Below are 16318 nucleotides of genomic sequence, written 5' to 3'. Positions count from 1 at the left end.
TTTTCTCACTTATAGTTCAGTTTTCCATTCAGGAGGTGGGGGAGGGAAGATTATTAAACATCATTCTGTGAGAGGGAATTATTAATGTTAAACTTTCCACATAAATTGTCAGCCTTTTAAAAAATGTGGCCTTGGAAGATGATATTTTTCAGGGAGGTCATTCATATTTTAAAATATTTTATCTGTTTTTATTATCATTTTATCTGAGAAGCTGAACATGTGGTTATCTAAAGGAATGGATCTTAGGGCAGAGAACGAAATTCCTCAGAATGAGCACAGTCACTTAATGAGCTTGAGAATTGAAATTATCTTTGCTGTAGCCCAAGGACTGAGGGGTAATTAGTATCCAGGGACACGTGGGGAACAATTTCACTGTTAGGTGTGCCAAGAATCTATTCATTTGTCATCAGTCCCAAATGATATTCAATCAGCAATTCAAACTCAGGTTGAAAAAACCAAGCGACATATAGCTACTTTCTATAACATTAATACCGTAAAAGGAAACCTGTATTTCTGGCAATTGAACTGTGAGCAGCAGTAAGAGGAAGCCATGAAAATATTGAATGTAAATGCTGTCAAGGTCTGTCTTAATCCCACCACTCCCCTCCCTCTTCGCTTCCTGGCCTGAAGCACCACGATGGCTGCCATGCTTCTGTTCCCAAGCTCCCCGAAGCCTGGGTGCTGGAGTGCTCGATGAGCCTTTTTATAAGGTGGACTGCAGGAGTCCATAATACTGCAAACAAGGGCTGTCATTATCGAAAAGAGCCAAAGTGGGCGGCAGCTGGATGGAGGTCAGAGTGGAGGGCCCCAAGATGCAGACAGTTAGCCAGCCCTTCCTGGTGAGATCAGCTGCATGAAATACCCATTTCCAGGACAAGGGGTTGAGAGCAGAAGCGCTGCCTTCCAGTGTGGTTTCGTGTTAATCATTTTTCCTGCTCCAGTAAATTTTTCTTTTTGGTTTCATATGTTGGGATTTTAGGTGTTGTAAGATCCCTGTCATACTGCCCATCTGACTTCAGGTCCCCTTAAGAGAATCTGTGCTCTCTTTGGCTCAGGACATTGGAGAAGACTGGGGCTACGCGGGGTGGGGAGGGTATGTGTGGTTTGATTGCTTTCGTTCCCACCTGCTTCTGGGACAGGAATAGAGGTAAGCCAAGGAGGTCTGCACAAACCAAGCAGCCCTTTAGTCTCTGCTGTGTGTGGCAGGTTGACAAACTAGCAGTGGGCCTTTGCAAGGTCTCAGTGGATAAACATCCTGTTCTAAGCCAAATTCAGTCAGTGACAGTGATATGTGGCTCCTACGGCCATTTGGCAGACGGTCACCATCAGTAAATACGGAAATGAGGAAAGTGTGCTTATCTCTGTGAAAAGGTGAAGCCAGAGGTAAGGTAGAGAAAAAGTCAGGTTTCACGGACTTCAGTTAGAGTAGCATAGGCTATTGGGAGGTGTGTGGGCGGGAGAATCAAGCAGACTTGGATCTGAATTACAATTCTAACACTTATGAAAGTTTATCTTGCATTCCAACTCAGACCCATTTCTAGTGGTTACCTGGAGCACTGCGTTGAAAAGACTCTATGGCAGATCTCTGGCTTAACAGGCAAAAAGAGCTATAATTGGTTAATGAAGTCTGCACTGGATGGAGGTTGGGGACTGACAGCATGTGTGCCATAATATATTTATTGACCCTGGGCCTCTTAGACCCTGTCCACACCAATGCACTGCAATAGGGTGTGTGTGTGTGTGTAGACTAGCCTAAGGGAAGGTTAGTGTATCGCTATTAAAATATGTTAATAGGATGGTGTTATGGCTTAAGTTTTCAAAAACAACAACAAACATTATTTGTATATTATAGTCTATTATTAAAGAGTTTTTAAATCTCCTTAGTGTATTATGTCTTTTAGAGTGTTGATTTGCACTTTTGCTTTACTTTATGGTAGTTTTGAAAATTATCTTTTAAATTTGATGACTCTCTGTATTCAAATACTTAGCTTTCATTTGTCTTGACTTAAAGTTCCATTGTAGAGAAATCAATTTCTCTATTCATAGAAATGCTGCCAATTCAAAAACACAACCAATGAAATTAGCAGCAGGAGCAACATTACTTTTATTTCTCATGTGAAGGCTATTGAATATATTAGCCTAAGACTGGTCTTCTAGCAATAAAAAGGAAGAGTTTATGTTTGATAATGTGTGGTCATTTCTGCAAGTTTGTTTTTTTATTAATATTATATTTTTAAATTTAATTTTCAAGCCAGTGTTTTCAAGTAGAAATCTTCAAATCTGGCCTATAGATTGCTCATTTGGATGGCCTCTAAAATGCATGCACCTCTGCCTGGCAGCCAGAGCAGCCATTCCAGTTTAATCTGCTATGGGATTGCAGTGATCGCTCTCTTTTTGGAAATCTCCAGTAATGCTTCTAACAGCCTGTAAGTTACTGCATTTAATATTGCCCTCCCTTTCTCCCCTCCCTTTTTTTTCTTTTCAGAAACAGAGTTGTCAGTCACTGCTGAATTAGTGCCTACCTCATCATGGAACATTTCGAGTGAACTGGACAAAGGTACACAGTGGGGACTTGGGGAAGGTGAGGAGGGAGGTGCAAAACTCCATTTTTAATCCTGGCGTGTCCTCCTTTGAATTCAACTGGTTTTCAGATCATTGGAAGGAGGTTGGGGCCAAAATAAATCCCCATCTTACTTTGTGATCATTTAGCATTTAATTACTTGGAATTCTATTATTTCTGGAGAGTTTTCCCCCCTCTTTCCTTTCCCTTCTTTCTCTAAAGTGTTCCACATGGTAAAAATGCTTCAAGATGTGAAATAGGGTCGTTTCTGACCCTCCTGACACTACACCTAGTGGATCTTATTTAGAGGATTTGATTCAGCCTCAGCCAGGATTGATCAGAGCTGTTTGCTAGGTGACCTTTTACAGTGAGCATTTGATGTGTTTGCAGAGTTCAGGACAGAGTATTTGGAATGTTTGTAATTGCCTGTGCATATAAACGGCAGCTTCCTGTGTGCACATGGGGAACGGGTCCCTGCTATGAAGAGGTTGTTTAGCATTAATTAAGCCCCACCATATGCTAAACACCAGCTACTCTATAGTGATACTACATCCTGGAGTGGTAAATGAGGACACATCCAAAGCCCTGCAGTCTGCTCTATCTACCTCTCCAGGCTTTCTTTCTTTATTCCCCTTTATGCCCCTGTATGCATTTCCAGGCAGATTTCTATTTCTTCTTATACATCCTGTGCTTTTCTGTCTTTCTGCTTTTGTCTGTCATTCTTTCTCCCCAGATTGCCCTTCCTTCTGTATTAATCCATTTCTGTTGCTTATAACAAAATACTTAGAACTGGGTTCTTGTAAGAAAATGAAATTTATTGCTTACAGTTTCAGAGGCTGGGAAGTCCAAAGTCCAGGGAACACATCTGGTGAGGGTCTTTCTTGGTGGTGGCTTCAGCAACACAGGGAATCACACTGTGAGATTGCAGAAACAGAGAAAGAGAGAGACGCTCACGTGCTCTCCTTTTAAACCCCTCAGAACCAAACCCATGATCACCATTATTAATCCATTCACTAGGGCATGATCCTCAGAATCTAATCACCTCTCCAAGACCCTCCCTTTCAATGACCATAATAGGATTTCCCACCATCAACAGTTACAGTGGGGATTAAGCTTCAATACACAAAACTTGGGGGACACAATTCAATCCTTATCATTCTGCCCCTGGCCCCCAAAGTTTATGTCCTTCTCACAGGTAATTACATTTATTTCGTCCCCAAAGTCTTAACTTGTTTCAACTCAAAAGGTCCAAAGTCCCATCTGTGAAATCAGAATAAGTTATCTATGCCAAGATACAATGGTGGGACAAGCATAGTGTACATATTCCCATTCAAAATGGGAGAAATAGGCCAAAAGAAAGGGGTAACAGATCCTAAACCAGCCAAAACCCAGCAAGGAAGGCATCAAGTTTTAAAGCTGGCAAATCATGTACCTTCATTTCTTGTCCAGTGTCCTCTGCACATGGGTGTGGGGATTGGGCTTCTGAGTCCTCAGGCAGCTCTGCTTCTGTGGATTTCCTGGTCTCAGGTGATGTTTTAGCTCTTGCAGGCTGGGATTGCACGCTGGTAGCCCTACAAGTCAGAGGTCTCCACAGCAGTACCACTCCTACAGCTCCAATAGGCATGGCCTTAGTGGGGTTTTTCTGCTGTAACTCCGACCCCACATTTTTGCTTGGCATTGCTCTAGCGAAGGTTCTATGCGGTGTCTCAGTCCCTGTGACAGATCTCTTCCTGGGCCCCCAGGTTTTTTTGTACATACATCCTGTGAAATCAGTGTGAAGGCTCCCAAAACTCCACAGTTCTGGCATTCTGTGAGCCTGAAGACCGAACACCGTGTGGATGCCACCAAGGCTTCCAGCTTGTGTCTTCTGAAGCTGTGGGTCCAGCCACACCTGGCGCCAATTTAGCCACAGCTAGAGCAGCCAAAGCAGCTGGGGTGCTGGTGTGGGAAGCAGCTTCGCGAGGAGGCCCTTGGCAGCAAGCCTGTGGAGGACACCTCGGGCCTGTTCCCCAAGAGTATTCTGTCTCTCTAGGCCTCAGGACCTATATAGAAGATACAGCCTCCAAGATCTCTTAAATGTCTTCAAGGTCTTTTTTCCTCTTCTCTTAATAATCCCTTTCCTCTGTATTAATCTCCTTAGCAAATGGTCACTGGGCTGCACCATTGCATTTTTCTCCTGCAAATGCTCTCCACTTTCTACCACATGGTCAGGCTACAAATTTTCTAAATCTTTACACTCGGCTTGCCATTTAAAACTGGCTTTACATCATGCCTTTTCTGCCATAACCCAGCATAGGCTGTTACAAGTAACCATGCAATCTCAAATGTTTTGCTGCTTAGAAATTTCTTCCACCAAGTACCCTTGTTCAGTACCTTGAAGTTCCGTAAAACTTTAGGGCATGAACAGAATGCAGCCAAGTTCCTTGCCAGTTCATAGCAAGAGTGATCTTTGCCCCAGTTTCCAAAAAGTTCCTTCTCATTTCTATCTGAGACCTCCTTAGAATGGTCTTTACAGTCCATATTTCCATAAGCATTCTGGTTACCACCATTTAACTAGTCTGTAAAACATTCCAAACCTCCTCTGGTTTTCTTTTCTTCTAAACTTTCACCAGCATCTAGTCTTTTCTTAGTCTGTTCCTCCAAATTCTTCCAGCCTCTCCTCCATACCCAGTTCCAAAGCTGCTTCCACATTTTCAAGTATTTGTTATGAGCAACACCCAACTTCTCTGGTACCAATTTTCTCTATTAGTCTGTTTCTGTTGCTTATAACAAAATACTTGGAATTGGGTTCTTTGTAAGAAAATGAAATTTATTGCTGTTAAGAGGATGGGAAATCCTATTATGGTAATTGAATGGTAGGGTCTTGGAGAGGTGATTGGATTCTGAGGACCGTGCCCTAGTGAATGAATTAATAATGGTGGTCATGGGCATGGTTCTGAGGGCTTTAAAAGGACAGCACGTGAGTCTCTTTCTCTGCTCTGCTATTCTGCCATGTGAGACCCCTGCATTACTGTCACCACCAAGGCCTTCACCAGATGTATTCCCTGTACTTTGGACTTCCTGGCCTCAAAATCTGTAAACAATAAATTTCATTTTCTTACAAAGAACTTCAGGACTGAGCATAAATTCTGTTTTATCTGCATTCTTATCTAATCCCTCAGCAGAAAGTGGTCTTTCCCTCTTTAGAACTCTCATACCCTATTCTCTGTTCTTCTCTTCACATTTTCTATACTGTATCATGGTGATATTTATACCTGTCTGTCTTGCCCTTAAGCCTGGAAGTTCCTTGTAGGTAAGACTTTGTCTTGTTCCTTTTCTTTTTTTTCTGGTCTCCCTTATGAAATCTAGCACAGACTCTTGTTAATAGGAAATCCTCAATAAAAACATGTGAAATGAGTCACACCTCATCTAGTGAGAACCCACATCCATACATATGTGTGCAAATATTCACATTCAACAAACTTACTGAGTTTTTACTTTGGTTCCAGCATGATTCTAGGTTCTGGTGGTAAAAGGAGCTCAGAAATCATTGTAAAAAATTGCCTTTCATGATCAGCTCTCTTTTGTCTGCTACTATATTCACTGGGAGTTGTGTTTGCTTTGTGAGGTGAGATAACTTTATTTTATAAAACAGCGATAGGTGAAGTTATTTTGCTGGTTATACTTTATTAAGTGTTTTTAGCGTGGCAGGATGAAGTGAGATATATTTTACCTTAAATCGAAGGACATTTAGGATAATTTTTTTCTATTGCCAAATTTGATATGGACATTCTTTTTCTAATTAAGGATTAAAACAGGGACTGTGTATTATTCCTCTTCTCCAGCACAAAGCGCAATGCCTAGGAGGCAATAGATTATCTACAAATGTTTATAGAATTAATGGATAAGAAGAAATAAAGGGCACTAAATGTTAACTTAGTGCCTACTCTGTGCTAAGTGCTTTCAATACGTGAGCTTGTTCTACAAGCTCTTTATGGCGTGAAGAGAAAAATTATGTCATTGCACAGTGCGTGTTATTGATCATTCTGGACTTGGAATTTCAACCAGACCAGCAGCGTAATTAGCAGCAGTTACAGTTCAAGAAAGAAGTAGTGTCAATAGCATGTACCTGCTGGCCAAAGGGCAGGATGAAGCCAAAACCAGACTCCTTGGTTTGTTCAGCGCAGCCTTCCAGTATGGATGGCTTTCCAGACATTCTTGGCATAATCTTTCTCTAGAAGATAATTAGTGTATGGTCTTTAATTTCTATTTAGAATGAGAGAGAAAGCAGATTAATTCATTTATTCATTAATTGATCGAATCCTTATTTCTTATCACTCTGATCAGGGCACTGTATGAATAATTAGGATCTGAAGACAAATCAAAGTCTCCTGTCCTCCATGAACTCAGACCCTACTTGGGAAAACTAATATCTAAATACATAATCAAAGTCTTCTGGTCAATTTGATAGATTGAGCTATCAAGAGACTTCCCCTCACCAGTTGCAGAGAGATGCTTAGGGTGATATACATTGAAAAAAAAATCCATTGCCAGGCTGGTACATAAAAAGGAGAAATCCCCAGGTTCTAGAAATGAAGAACAATTTGAATGCTATGATCAATGAGGAGGAATTAAGCAAAAATTCCTATGAAAATTTGGTAAGTGTGCCTGCTTTCTAGGGCCTGGAGTTTCAGTTTCCCATGGGAATGAGAGTTGAAACCACAGGAAATACACTCCCTGCATTAGGATGTGAGGGAGGAATGACTGGCCCAAGTTTGAAATAAGGAGAGTTCTGCTGGGGATGTGGTATGGAAATCTATCAACCACCTTGGGCCATTGGGATCACCCATGAGATATCAAAATCCCAACCCGTGCTATACGTGGGCATGGGGTTGGGGCTTATTCTCGTATTGCACCAGCCGCAAACCAAGAAGATAACACAAAAACCCGGTCTGGAATTGATTAAACTATGAGACCTGACAGCGGCAAATCTAAAACCAGTTCATAAAAATGTATCAACATCCCAGTGCAGGAGGGTCTCCCACCAAAAACAAAATTTAAAAAATCAAAACCACAAAACAACAGCAGCAAAATCCTGCTGATCTTGAGTTTACTCTTAAAAATTCCAGTGGGAGAGGGAAAATAAGCCACCATTAGCAAGAGTCAGCAGACAAAACACATGGAGGAGCTTAAACCTTAGGAACTAATGACAATTGACGAATTTGAGAGAGTATATGTTTTAAATGTTTCATGGTAAAAGAGAAAATAGAAAGCCTAGGGAAAGTACAGGATAATATGACAACAAAGTAGACATTTCAAAAGAACTAAATTGACATTCTAGAATTAAAAAATGGAGTTACAGAAATTAAAAATTCATCAAATGGATTGAACAGTGTATGCACTCAGCTGAAGACAGAAACAGTGAACAGGAAAATAGATTTGAGATAATATGGTGCTTTAGAGAATGGACTCTGGAGCCAAGGTGACTGACTAGCTTTGAATTTTGACTTTACTGTTTACTGTGTGACTTTGGGCAACCTCCCAACCTATCTGTGCTCTGGTCTTCTCATTTGTGAGATGGGATAATAAAAGTGCCTATCTCATAGGGAAAATGTATCTGACAAGCAACCTGATAAACAAATCGGAGAGTAAGAAATTATAGCTGTTTTGGGTTAATACGGTTATTACTTTGGGCTTGATAGTAAAAAATCATGATTACTTTGGCAGTGCTAAGGCAGGCATACTTTAGGTTTGTGGTAGAGATTTCAGATGGCAGGAGCTGCGCGCTCTGGCCTTCCACATGTGAGTGTTCACCCACACAGGTGACACACTTTTTGGCTTGGAAACCAGGTTCTCCATGGTCTCATCTGCACTGACTCCTCTCACCTCACCCCAGTCCCCATACTTTATACTCCATTTGTTTCAACAACCTGCCTCTAATTCTGTAAACGTACCACGCTCTTCCCAGTCTCTATGCCTTTGTTTATGCAGTTTTCTCTGAGTGAAATGTATTTAACCTTTTTTGTCCACTTGGCTAACTCCTTCTTTACTTAAAATCACCTTAAATATTCCCTCACCCCTCTTTTCCCCGCAGTGCCTCTAATGGACATACTGCTGAAAAAGACAGGCAGTATTCCTGCCTTGGTGGACCTTCCAGAGGCAGAGACAGACAATTAGCAAATCCTTCCATCAGCCCCATTGACCATGCCATCAACAGTGCCCCCAAATATGGGATACCATATTACTCCACGTCTATCCTGATCAGAATCCTCACCATGCTATAGTAAAATTCTCTATTTTGTACGTGCCTCTTCAAAGTCGGGGTCTCTCTCATCTCTTGCTGTGTTCTGATTGCCTAACACAATGGTTGGTGTGTATTAGGAAGCTTAGTATTAAATCACTTGGGTTCAAATCCCAGCTATGTCATTTCATAGCCACTGTGTGTGAATATCTACCAGGTGTGGGGCACTTGCTAGGCATGTTGTATGCATTGTTTGAATTCAGTCCCCGCTGTGCCACAGAATAGATAGGCGACATGGCTGAGGAGCTCAGCTGGCGAGTGGCAGTGCCAGGTTTCCCACCAAGACCTCCAGAACCCCTGTCTGCCATGACAGCTCTGTGCACTGTCTCCCTTGTGTTCAGATCCCCTCCTGCTGTGGGGCCAGTCCCCTCACATGGAGAAGCAGTAGAATAAAAGCCATCCCTTGGCATGCTTCTAGACTCAGCCACCTAGCCCACCCACCTCTTCCCCCAGAGCATCACCATCAAGGGCTACGACTAGCTTCTCTACTTCAGGAGTGGCTGCTTCCTCTTGTCCCCCTTCTCTGTGACTTAATTTGTCCCTGGCATATAAATAGTCTATTTAAAACTGTAAGGACGGGCCTATAGCCCAGAGCTTGGTTCCTTGCTGGTCCATGTGGGGCAGATGAGTCACTTTATTGTGCTCTTAATTGTATAAATTTGGAGCAGTGGCAGTGGGTGGAGGTGGCAATCCAAGTTCTGGGGAGGGACTGGATTCGGAGCCTTGGCATTTGGCAAGCTGATGAACAGTCCTCCTGGAGCTGAGGTCTCTGAGAGCTTATTCATTTTTATGTTCTATCTTCAAAACAGGTAGCTGGTGGGAGGAATCCCTTACGGAATTCCTGGGGTAGCCATGTGGTATTCAAGACTGTTCAAGTTCAGAAGGTTTTGGCCTGAGGTAGTATCTTCCTAATATTAATAGCATCATGTTCTTTAAAAGGCATCACCTTGCCATTGTCAACTACTGAAGCATTTGGAGCTTCAGTAACTTCATACGAAAATAAGAGAAGCGAGATCAGCTTCACAAGGTTGCTGTCCATATTCACCACCGCAAACATTTATCATTTCTTTGTGATGAGAGTATTTGAACTCCTTTCTTCTAGTCATTTGAAAATATACAATAAATTATTGTTGATTGTAGACACCTAGCTCTACTATCAAATAGTAGAACTTATTTTTTTATATAGATGCGATTCTCATTTGATCACACAGTGTATCCATGTATTGAAATAATTACTCTGCACCCCATACATATGTACAATTATTATGTGTCAACTAAAAAATAAAGCTTAAAGAAAAGGATTGTTGCAAGGACTAATAAAGTATAAAGCCCCACCACCATCTCCAGCACAGACAGGTGCTCATTACTGGTAGTTCTCTTGACCCCCCTCACTTTCTTACTTTCATGGGGAGAGCAGGAGCAGTAGGACCTGGGGAAAGAGCTCTTGAAAGAAATCTAGGTTCTAGTCCCAGCCCAGCTTCACCACCAGGTCAGTGACTCACTGCCGCATCACATGCTTCCATGCAGCTCTCTCCTGGACCCTTGTTAATCTTCATTACTGGACAAAAGACAAAGGAACCTCCAAGATGAGGGCTGTGGAATCCTGTCATAAAATAGAGGGAAAACAGCCTTTCATGGTCCACCTTCAAAGCCTGCTCACGAGGAAGGGGTTTGCCATTGCCCCATTGCAGGAGCAGAGAGGGCGTGCCTCGCCACTTAGGGGTCTTTCCAGCCGGTCATTCTAGCTTCAGCTCTTGACACCCAGTCCCTCACATCATTCGTCACCTCCCCTGCCTGCTGCGGTCAGTGGGGTGCTCAACTTGGAGGAATGAGGCCCTGAGGGTGCTCTGCACATGGCCAACCCAGCTGTGTGAGGAGCACAGACCCCCAGCCCCTTCCTCCCAGCCACCACCACCCTGGTCGAGACAGAGGAGCAAACAAGCTTACAAACGTTTATGGGCCTGTTTTTACCGTTTAGAATCAGGGGAGAGATTTATGGACCTCCCATCATCGGTCTCAGATTCTTTACTCCCTTACCATTTTTGGTAATTCCTGGCTAAGACAAGGCACATTTTTGGACTTATAAATCATCAGGAAGTGACAGAGAAAGAGTTTCTTGACTTTCCCAGGCTGTTTCCTTGTCTGCATGCCTTTTAGTTTGGATTTAAACCTGCCTCCTGCTGAGGGAACGTCCCAGTGCACCCACATCAGAAATGGTTTTGGAGTTTGGTCTCAAGGTGCTTCCAGAACCTATGAACTGGAGTCCCACTACCAGGGACCATAGACAGCCTTTCTAGTCCTGGACTGATGGCTTTGGTCCACCCTTGCTTAAACACTTGCAGGTTCTTTTGGACTTGGAGTCCTCTTGGCTGAGGGGGAAGAGCGATTCTAGAAATACTTTACATCTGGCTCCTACCTTAGTTTCGACAGCTCCTTCTCCACACTTGACTGTTATGCTGTAAAACCAAACCGTTGATTGTTCCCCATTCTGGCATCTATGCAAACTTTGCTGCTTGCCATGATATGAGAATAACCTCCCCACTCTTGTCATCCTTAAGAGCCAGCTCAGACTTCGCCACTTCCAAAAAGCCTTTCCTGACCCCACCTTCCCCCATAGGTAATCACACCTTGTTCCTCTCCACGCTGCTAGGTGATGCTTGTTTTCATGTGTGTTCTTCCTCTCCCTTGCCATCTTCTTTCCTCATGCAAGAAGTATTTATTGAGCATCTTCATTTTAGGCAAAGCCCTCATGGATGTCCCATTCTAACAAGAGGGTCCAGCAGAAAAGGCAACGTGAAGAGGGCTTTAAGAGGGGTGAGAACAGTCCGCCAGACTGAACAGCCTGAGATCAGGAATTGTTCTTATTTATGCATCCATGTGACTCCAACAGCTAGTACAGGCATTTGAATAAACGAATAAGTGGGTGAATGGTGAAACTCAGAACATGGGAACTAAAAGGTACTTTAGCTGTCATCAAACTTTGGTGGTGTTAGAATCACCTGGAGAGACTCAGGTTCATTGACGCAAGCTAGATCGTAAGCCTATCCATTTTTACCAACTTTCCAGATGATTCTGATGCCCACCAAACTTTGAGGACCACTGACAGAGCAGTAGTCCTTAACCTCAGCTGTAATTGGAATCACCTGGGGAATTTCAAAAATTACTAATGCCTGGGTATGCCCCCCCAGCCCCCCATTCTGATTTCATCGGTCTGGTGTGCAGTATGTGATATGAGAGGTTTGAAAGTTCCCCAGGTGATTCTAATCTGTCACAAATTTGGAGAACCACTGCTTTTCTAGGCTAATTTGCTCCGCAGTTAGGCTCCTTTCATAATACTAAGAAATGATTTATCCAGGTATAGGTGCCTGGAAAGGTCTTCATTTCTGTCCTTAATTTTCTGAGATAGTATAGAAAAGACCTGGGCTTGCAGTGAGAAGTCCTTGGTTTACAGCTAAGCTCTGTGGCTAACTCCAAGTTTTTGAAAATGGAGCTTTAGTTATTTTGGTTTTGTTTTATCATGAGGAAGAAGATACCAGTCTTCTAGGGTTGTTGTGATTACGTAACGTAGTGACACATGTGTGAGGACTGAGCTCAGGCCCTAGCCCTGATTAAATAAATATGGAGATGGATAGATTGAGAGATATATATATATATATATGTTTTTTAAATGTCTGAATGTGTTGGCATAACTCTATCACTTTTTGCATATGGACACCGGAAGTAATACTTCCCTGCCTCATGAAATAACACCAGCTACTAATAGCTACCATCTAGTGAGGGCTTTTGATGTGCCATGAACCATCTTAAGTGATTTAAACAGATTGTCACATTTAATCCTCATAATTATCCTAAGAGATAATATCTTCATTTTATAGATGAAAAACTGAGCCCCAGAGAAATGTAGTAGGTTGACTGGTGGCCTCCCAAAAGATAAGTCCATATCCTAATGCCTGGAACCTGTGAATTTTTACCTTACTTGGAAGAAGGGTATTTGCACATGTAATTGAATTAAGGATCTCAAGATGGGATCATCCTGCATTATTCACGTGAACCCTAAATGCTTACAAGTGTCTATATAAGATTGAGGCAGGGAGATTTCATGCAGACCCACAAAGGAGAAGGCTAGGTGAAGACTGAAGCAGAGCCTAAAGTGATGGCCTTTGAACTATGGTTGTGAGAATTTAAATTGACCTGCAAGAATTTCCCATCCATGGCCGTTACTTGTTGTGTTCTGAACTCAGGGAGCTGGGTTCTTCCCAGAGATCCTTCCCAGGACTTTAAGTTCAACCTTTTCCCCTTCCTTGATATTTACATTCACTCATTCGTTTAACAGGAATTCATTGAGTGCCAACCATGTTCCAGGCACTGTGCTGAGGACACAGTAGTAAAAACAAAATTCCTTTCCCTTGAACCTCATTTTCTGTTAGAAAATTCTTGTGTGGGAAGTCTTATTATGGCTACCACGTCCTAAGCACCACTTAATGTGCCATAAAAACCCTGCAAGTTAGATACTATTATGTCCATTTTATAGACAGGAAAACAAGTTTGCAGTGAAGTGACTCTACTAGCAAATGGCAGAGCCAGAATTCAAATTCAGGTTTTTTTCTGGCTACCAAGTCCGTATTCCCAATGAGTACCTAATTCTAAGACAATAATTCATGTTTATAGGGAGGAAAGAAAGAATGGGATTATAAGCCTATTGGCTGATAGAATACCCTTTCAGGAAGAGGATATTCTTAATTAACCTCAGGTGATTTTTCTTATTTATGTTTTTCCTTTAATTCCCACACTTTCTTCAGTAAATATCCTATACTCTTGTACTCAGATAAAAAAAATAAGTTAAATAAATAAAAATAAGAATTCATATATGCCCAAAAGAATTGACAACAGGTACTCAAACAAATACACATACACACATATTCACAGCTGTACTATTCACAATAGCCAAAACGTGAAAACAGCCTAAATATTCGTCAATGGACGAATGGTAAATGAAGTGTGGTATAGATATACAATGACAATACAAGACATGCAAGACATATTATTTCAGCCATTAAAAGAAAAGAAGTTTTGATACATGCCACAACATGGATGAACCTTGAAAACATGCTGAGAGAAAGAAGCCACACACACAAAAGGTCACATGTTGCATGATTCATTCATGTGAAATATCCAGAGAAATATAAGGACAGAAACAATTGGTTGCCAAGAGCTGGGTAGAGGGGGAATAGGGAGCAACTGCTTAAAGAGTATGGGGTTTTGTGGGGGGTGATGGACATATTTTGAAACTAGAGGTGGTAGTTGTACAACTTTGTGAATATATTAAATGAATTGTTTACTTTAAAATGGCTAGTTTTATGTTATGTGAATTTTGCCTGAATAAGACAAAACCAAGAAAACTCTAGATAAATAAAATAGTACTGTGGATTGAATGTCCCCCCAAACTCACTGAAGCTTAAATTCTGTCCCCCAAAGATCCAGATATTAGAAACGTGGCCCCACTGTAACCATTGAGGGTGAGAAATCCTATTATGGTAATTGAAAGGTGCCTTGAAGAGGTGATTAGATTGTAGGACTTTGCAGTAGTGAATGGATTAATAATGGTGGTCAGGGGTGTGGTTCTAAGGGTTTTAACAGAAGAGCACATGAGAAGCTCTCTCTCTCTGATCTGCCATTTTCTGCCATGTGAGACCCCTGCATTGCTCTAAAGCCACCACTGAGAAGACCCTGACCAGATGTGTTCCCTGGACTTTGGACTTCCCAACCTCCAAAACTGTAAGCAATAAATTTCATTTTCTTATAAATTACCCAGTTCCAGGTATTTTGTTATAAGCAACAGAAACAGACTAATACAAATAGTCATATTGATAAGCTTTTGTCAGGCTATTCCTCTGTACTGCTAGTGCTGTGAGATCTACAAAAATGGATTTAATGTCTCCATGCTAACTATTTTTAACTACTGCTACAGCCCCAAATTTGAGTAAGACCTCTGGCATGTCCACTAACTAATAAAGAAACCTCAGACCAGTCACTTAACCTCTCTGTTCTCATCTGTCATACAGGAGTAAAAATGTCCAATGAAGTCATTACCAGATCCTAATATGATAATGTTGTGCTTTATAAACTATAAGGTGATAAAGTGACTTGAATATGTTTATTTTTACATGGAGAAACACTAGGTAATCGAAATAATCTCTAACTGCTTACCAAGCATTTGTGTTAAAAGAACTGTGAGAGTAGGGGGTAGAATCTTGGTAATGCATGTATTTAGAGACCGTGCTTTCTGTTATTGGTATTACTGTTTTTTTTTTTTAATTTTGGGGTGTTTTGTTTGCTTTTTTGAACTTAAATTTTATTCAGGTAAAAAGGAATGTTTGAGCAGGGGGTGGGGAATGGTTGAGGTCCTAGAAAACTAATAATGCAACCACACATTGAATGCCTTTCTGCTGGTGATGGGCAATTAATTGTCTGCTAATGATTCCCGATAGGAAACAAGTGCTAATGGTGACAGTCCAATCAGACTTTGGGCCCCGGCACAGGTAAATCCCAGGCAGACTCAAGATGCTGGCCTTGAAATGAGTGCCACTTTGGTGCTCAGTAACAAAAGAGTGCAAGAGCCTGCCTTGAGTTGGAGCAGCACCCTGTGGCCCATCCCTGCAGTGCCCCCAGACCTTCTAGATAGTGCCCTCTCAGTTCTCAGCAGCCCTCATCCTGCCAGGAGAGGACTTGGAGAAGCCCTGGAGAAACCTTGCAAGACCACTTCAGAATCCAGCTAAACGGTTTGGGCCCACGGTCAGTTGAAGAAAGAGGCTTCTGTTAGGAAGATGGGTCACAGCAACTCAGCACTTTTGAGGGGAGGTGGGCCTGGTTGGTCTCCTGTACCTTTTATTGCCCTTTTCCTTAAATCTTTTTCTCTCTTTAAAAACAAATTAGATTTTAAAACACTTGTAAAATCTAAGCGTATTTGTTGGGGGTGGCGGGGGAACAAGGAAATGAAATTCAGCCAAAATTATAAGTCACTACTAACATGTGTTCTTTTAGTTTTCTTTATGATTATATTTTTACACATAAGAGTATATTTACCAAAAGGGAATCATATGGGGGCATTCTCTTTTGGAAATGCCATTTGTCTTTTAACAACAATATCACAAACTTCTTTCTGTGTCATTAAATATTTTTAATGACATTTTTATTGGCCATATTAAATGTGTTTCATTGTAGAGGTGTTTAGTAATTTATCGAACCTGTCTTCTACTGTTGAAAAGTTAGGCTAACTCCAGTTTTTTGTTGTGATGAAAATGGGCCTGGGACAGTACCTGGCCTCATGAAGGTACTTACTACATGGTGTTATAAATCTATGTGCATATTTAAGTCCCTAGTAAGAGTGCAGGAGAATTCCCCCTTCTACTCCTTATCTTTATCAACACTAGGTATTGTCATTTTCTTAGTCATTGTCAATTTTAAAATCAAAAATGGCA

General features: G+C 41.6%; 1 protein-coding gene across 1 annotated transcript in view; it reads left to right on the top strand.

Moving 5' to 3' along the window:
• The first annotated feature begins 217 nt into the window (after positions 1-217).
• Positions 218-16318, top strand: part of LOC103591936 (tyrosine-protein kinase transmembrane receptor ROR1-like) — a 43014-nt gene continuing 26913 nt past the window's right edge. Inside the window, exons 1-2 of the mRNA XM_008574512.1 lie at positions 218-335; positions 2486-2557. Of these exons, the coding sequence (XP_008572734.1) occupies positions 218-335; positions 2486-2557 (190 nt within the window). The remainder of the gene's footprint in view (positions 336-2485; positions 2558-16318) is intronic.

This window comes from Galeopterus variegatus, unplaced genomic scaffold (assembly GCF_000696425.1).
Source record: "Galeopterus variegatus unplaced genomic scaffold, G_variegatus-3.0.2 Scaffold1055, whole genome shotgun sequence".
Classification (NCBI taxonomy): Eukaryota; Metazoa; Chordata; class Mammalia; order Dermoptera; family Cynocephalidae; genus Galeopterus; species Galeopterus variegatus.
This window is presented reverse-complemented; position numbering and strand designations above follow the sequence as displayed.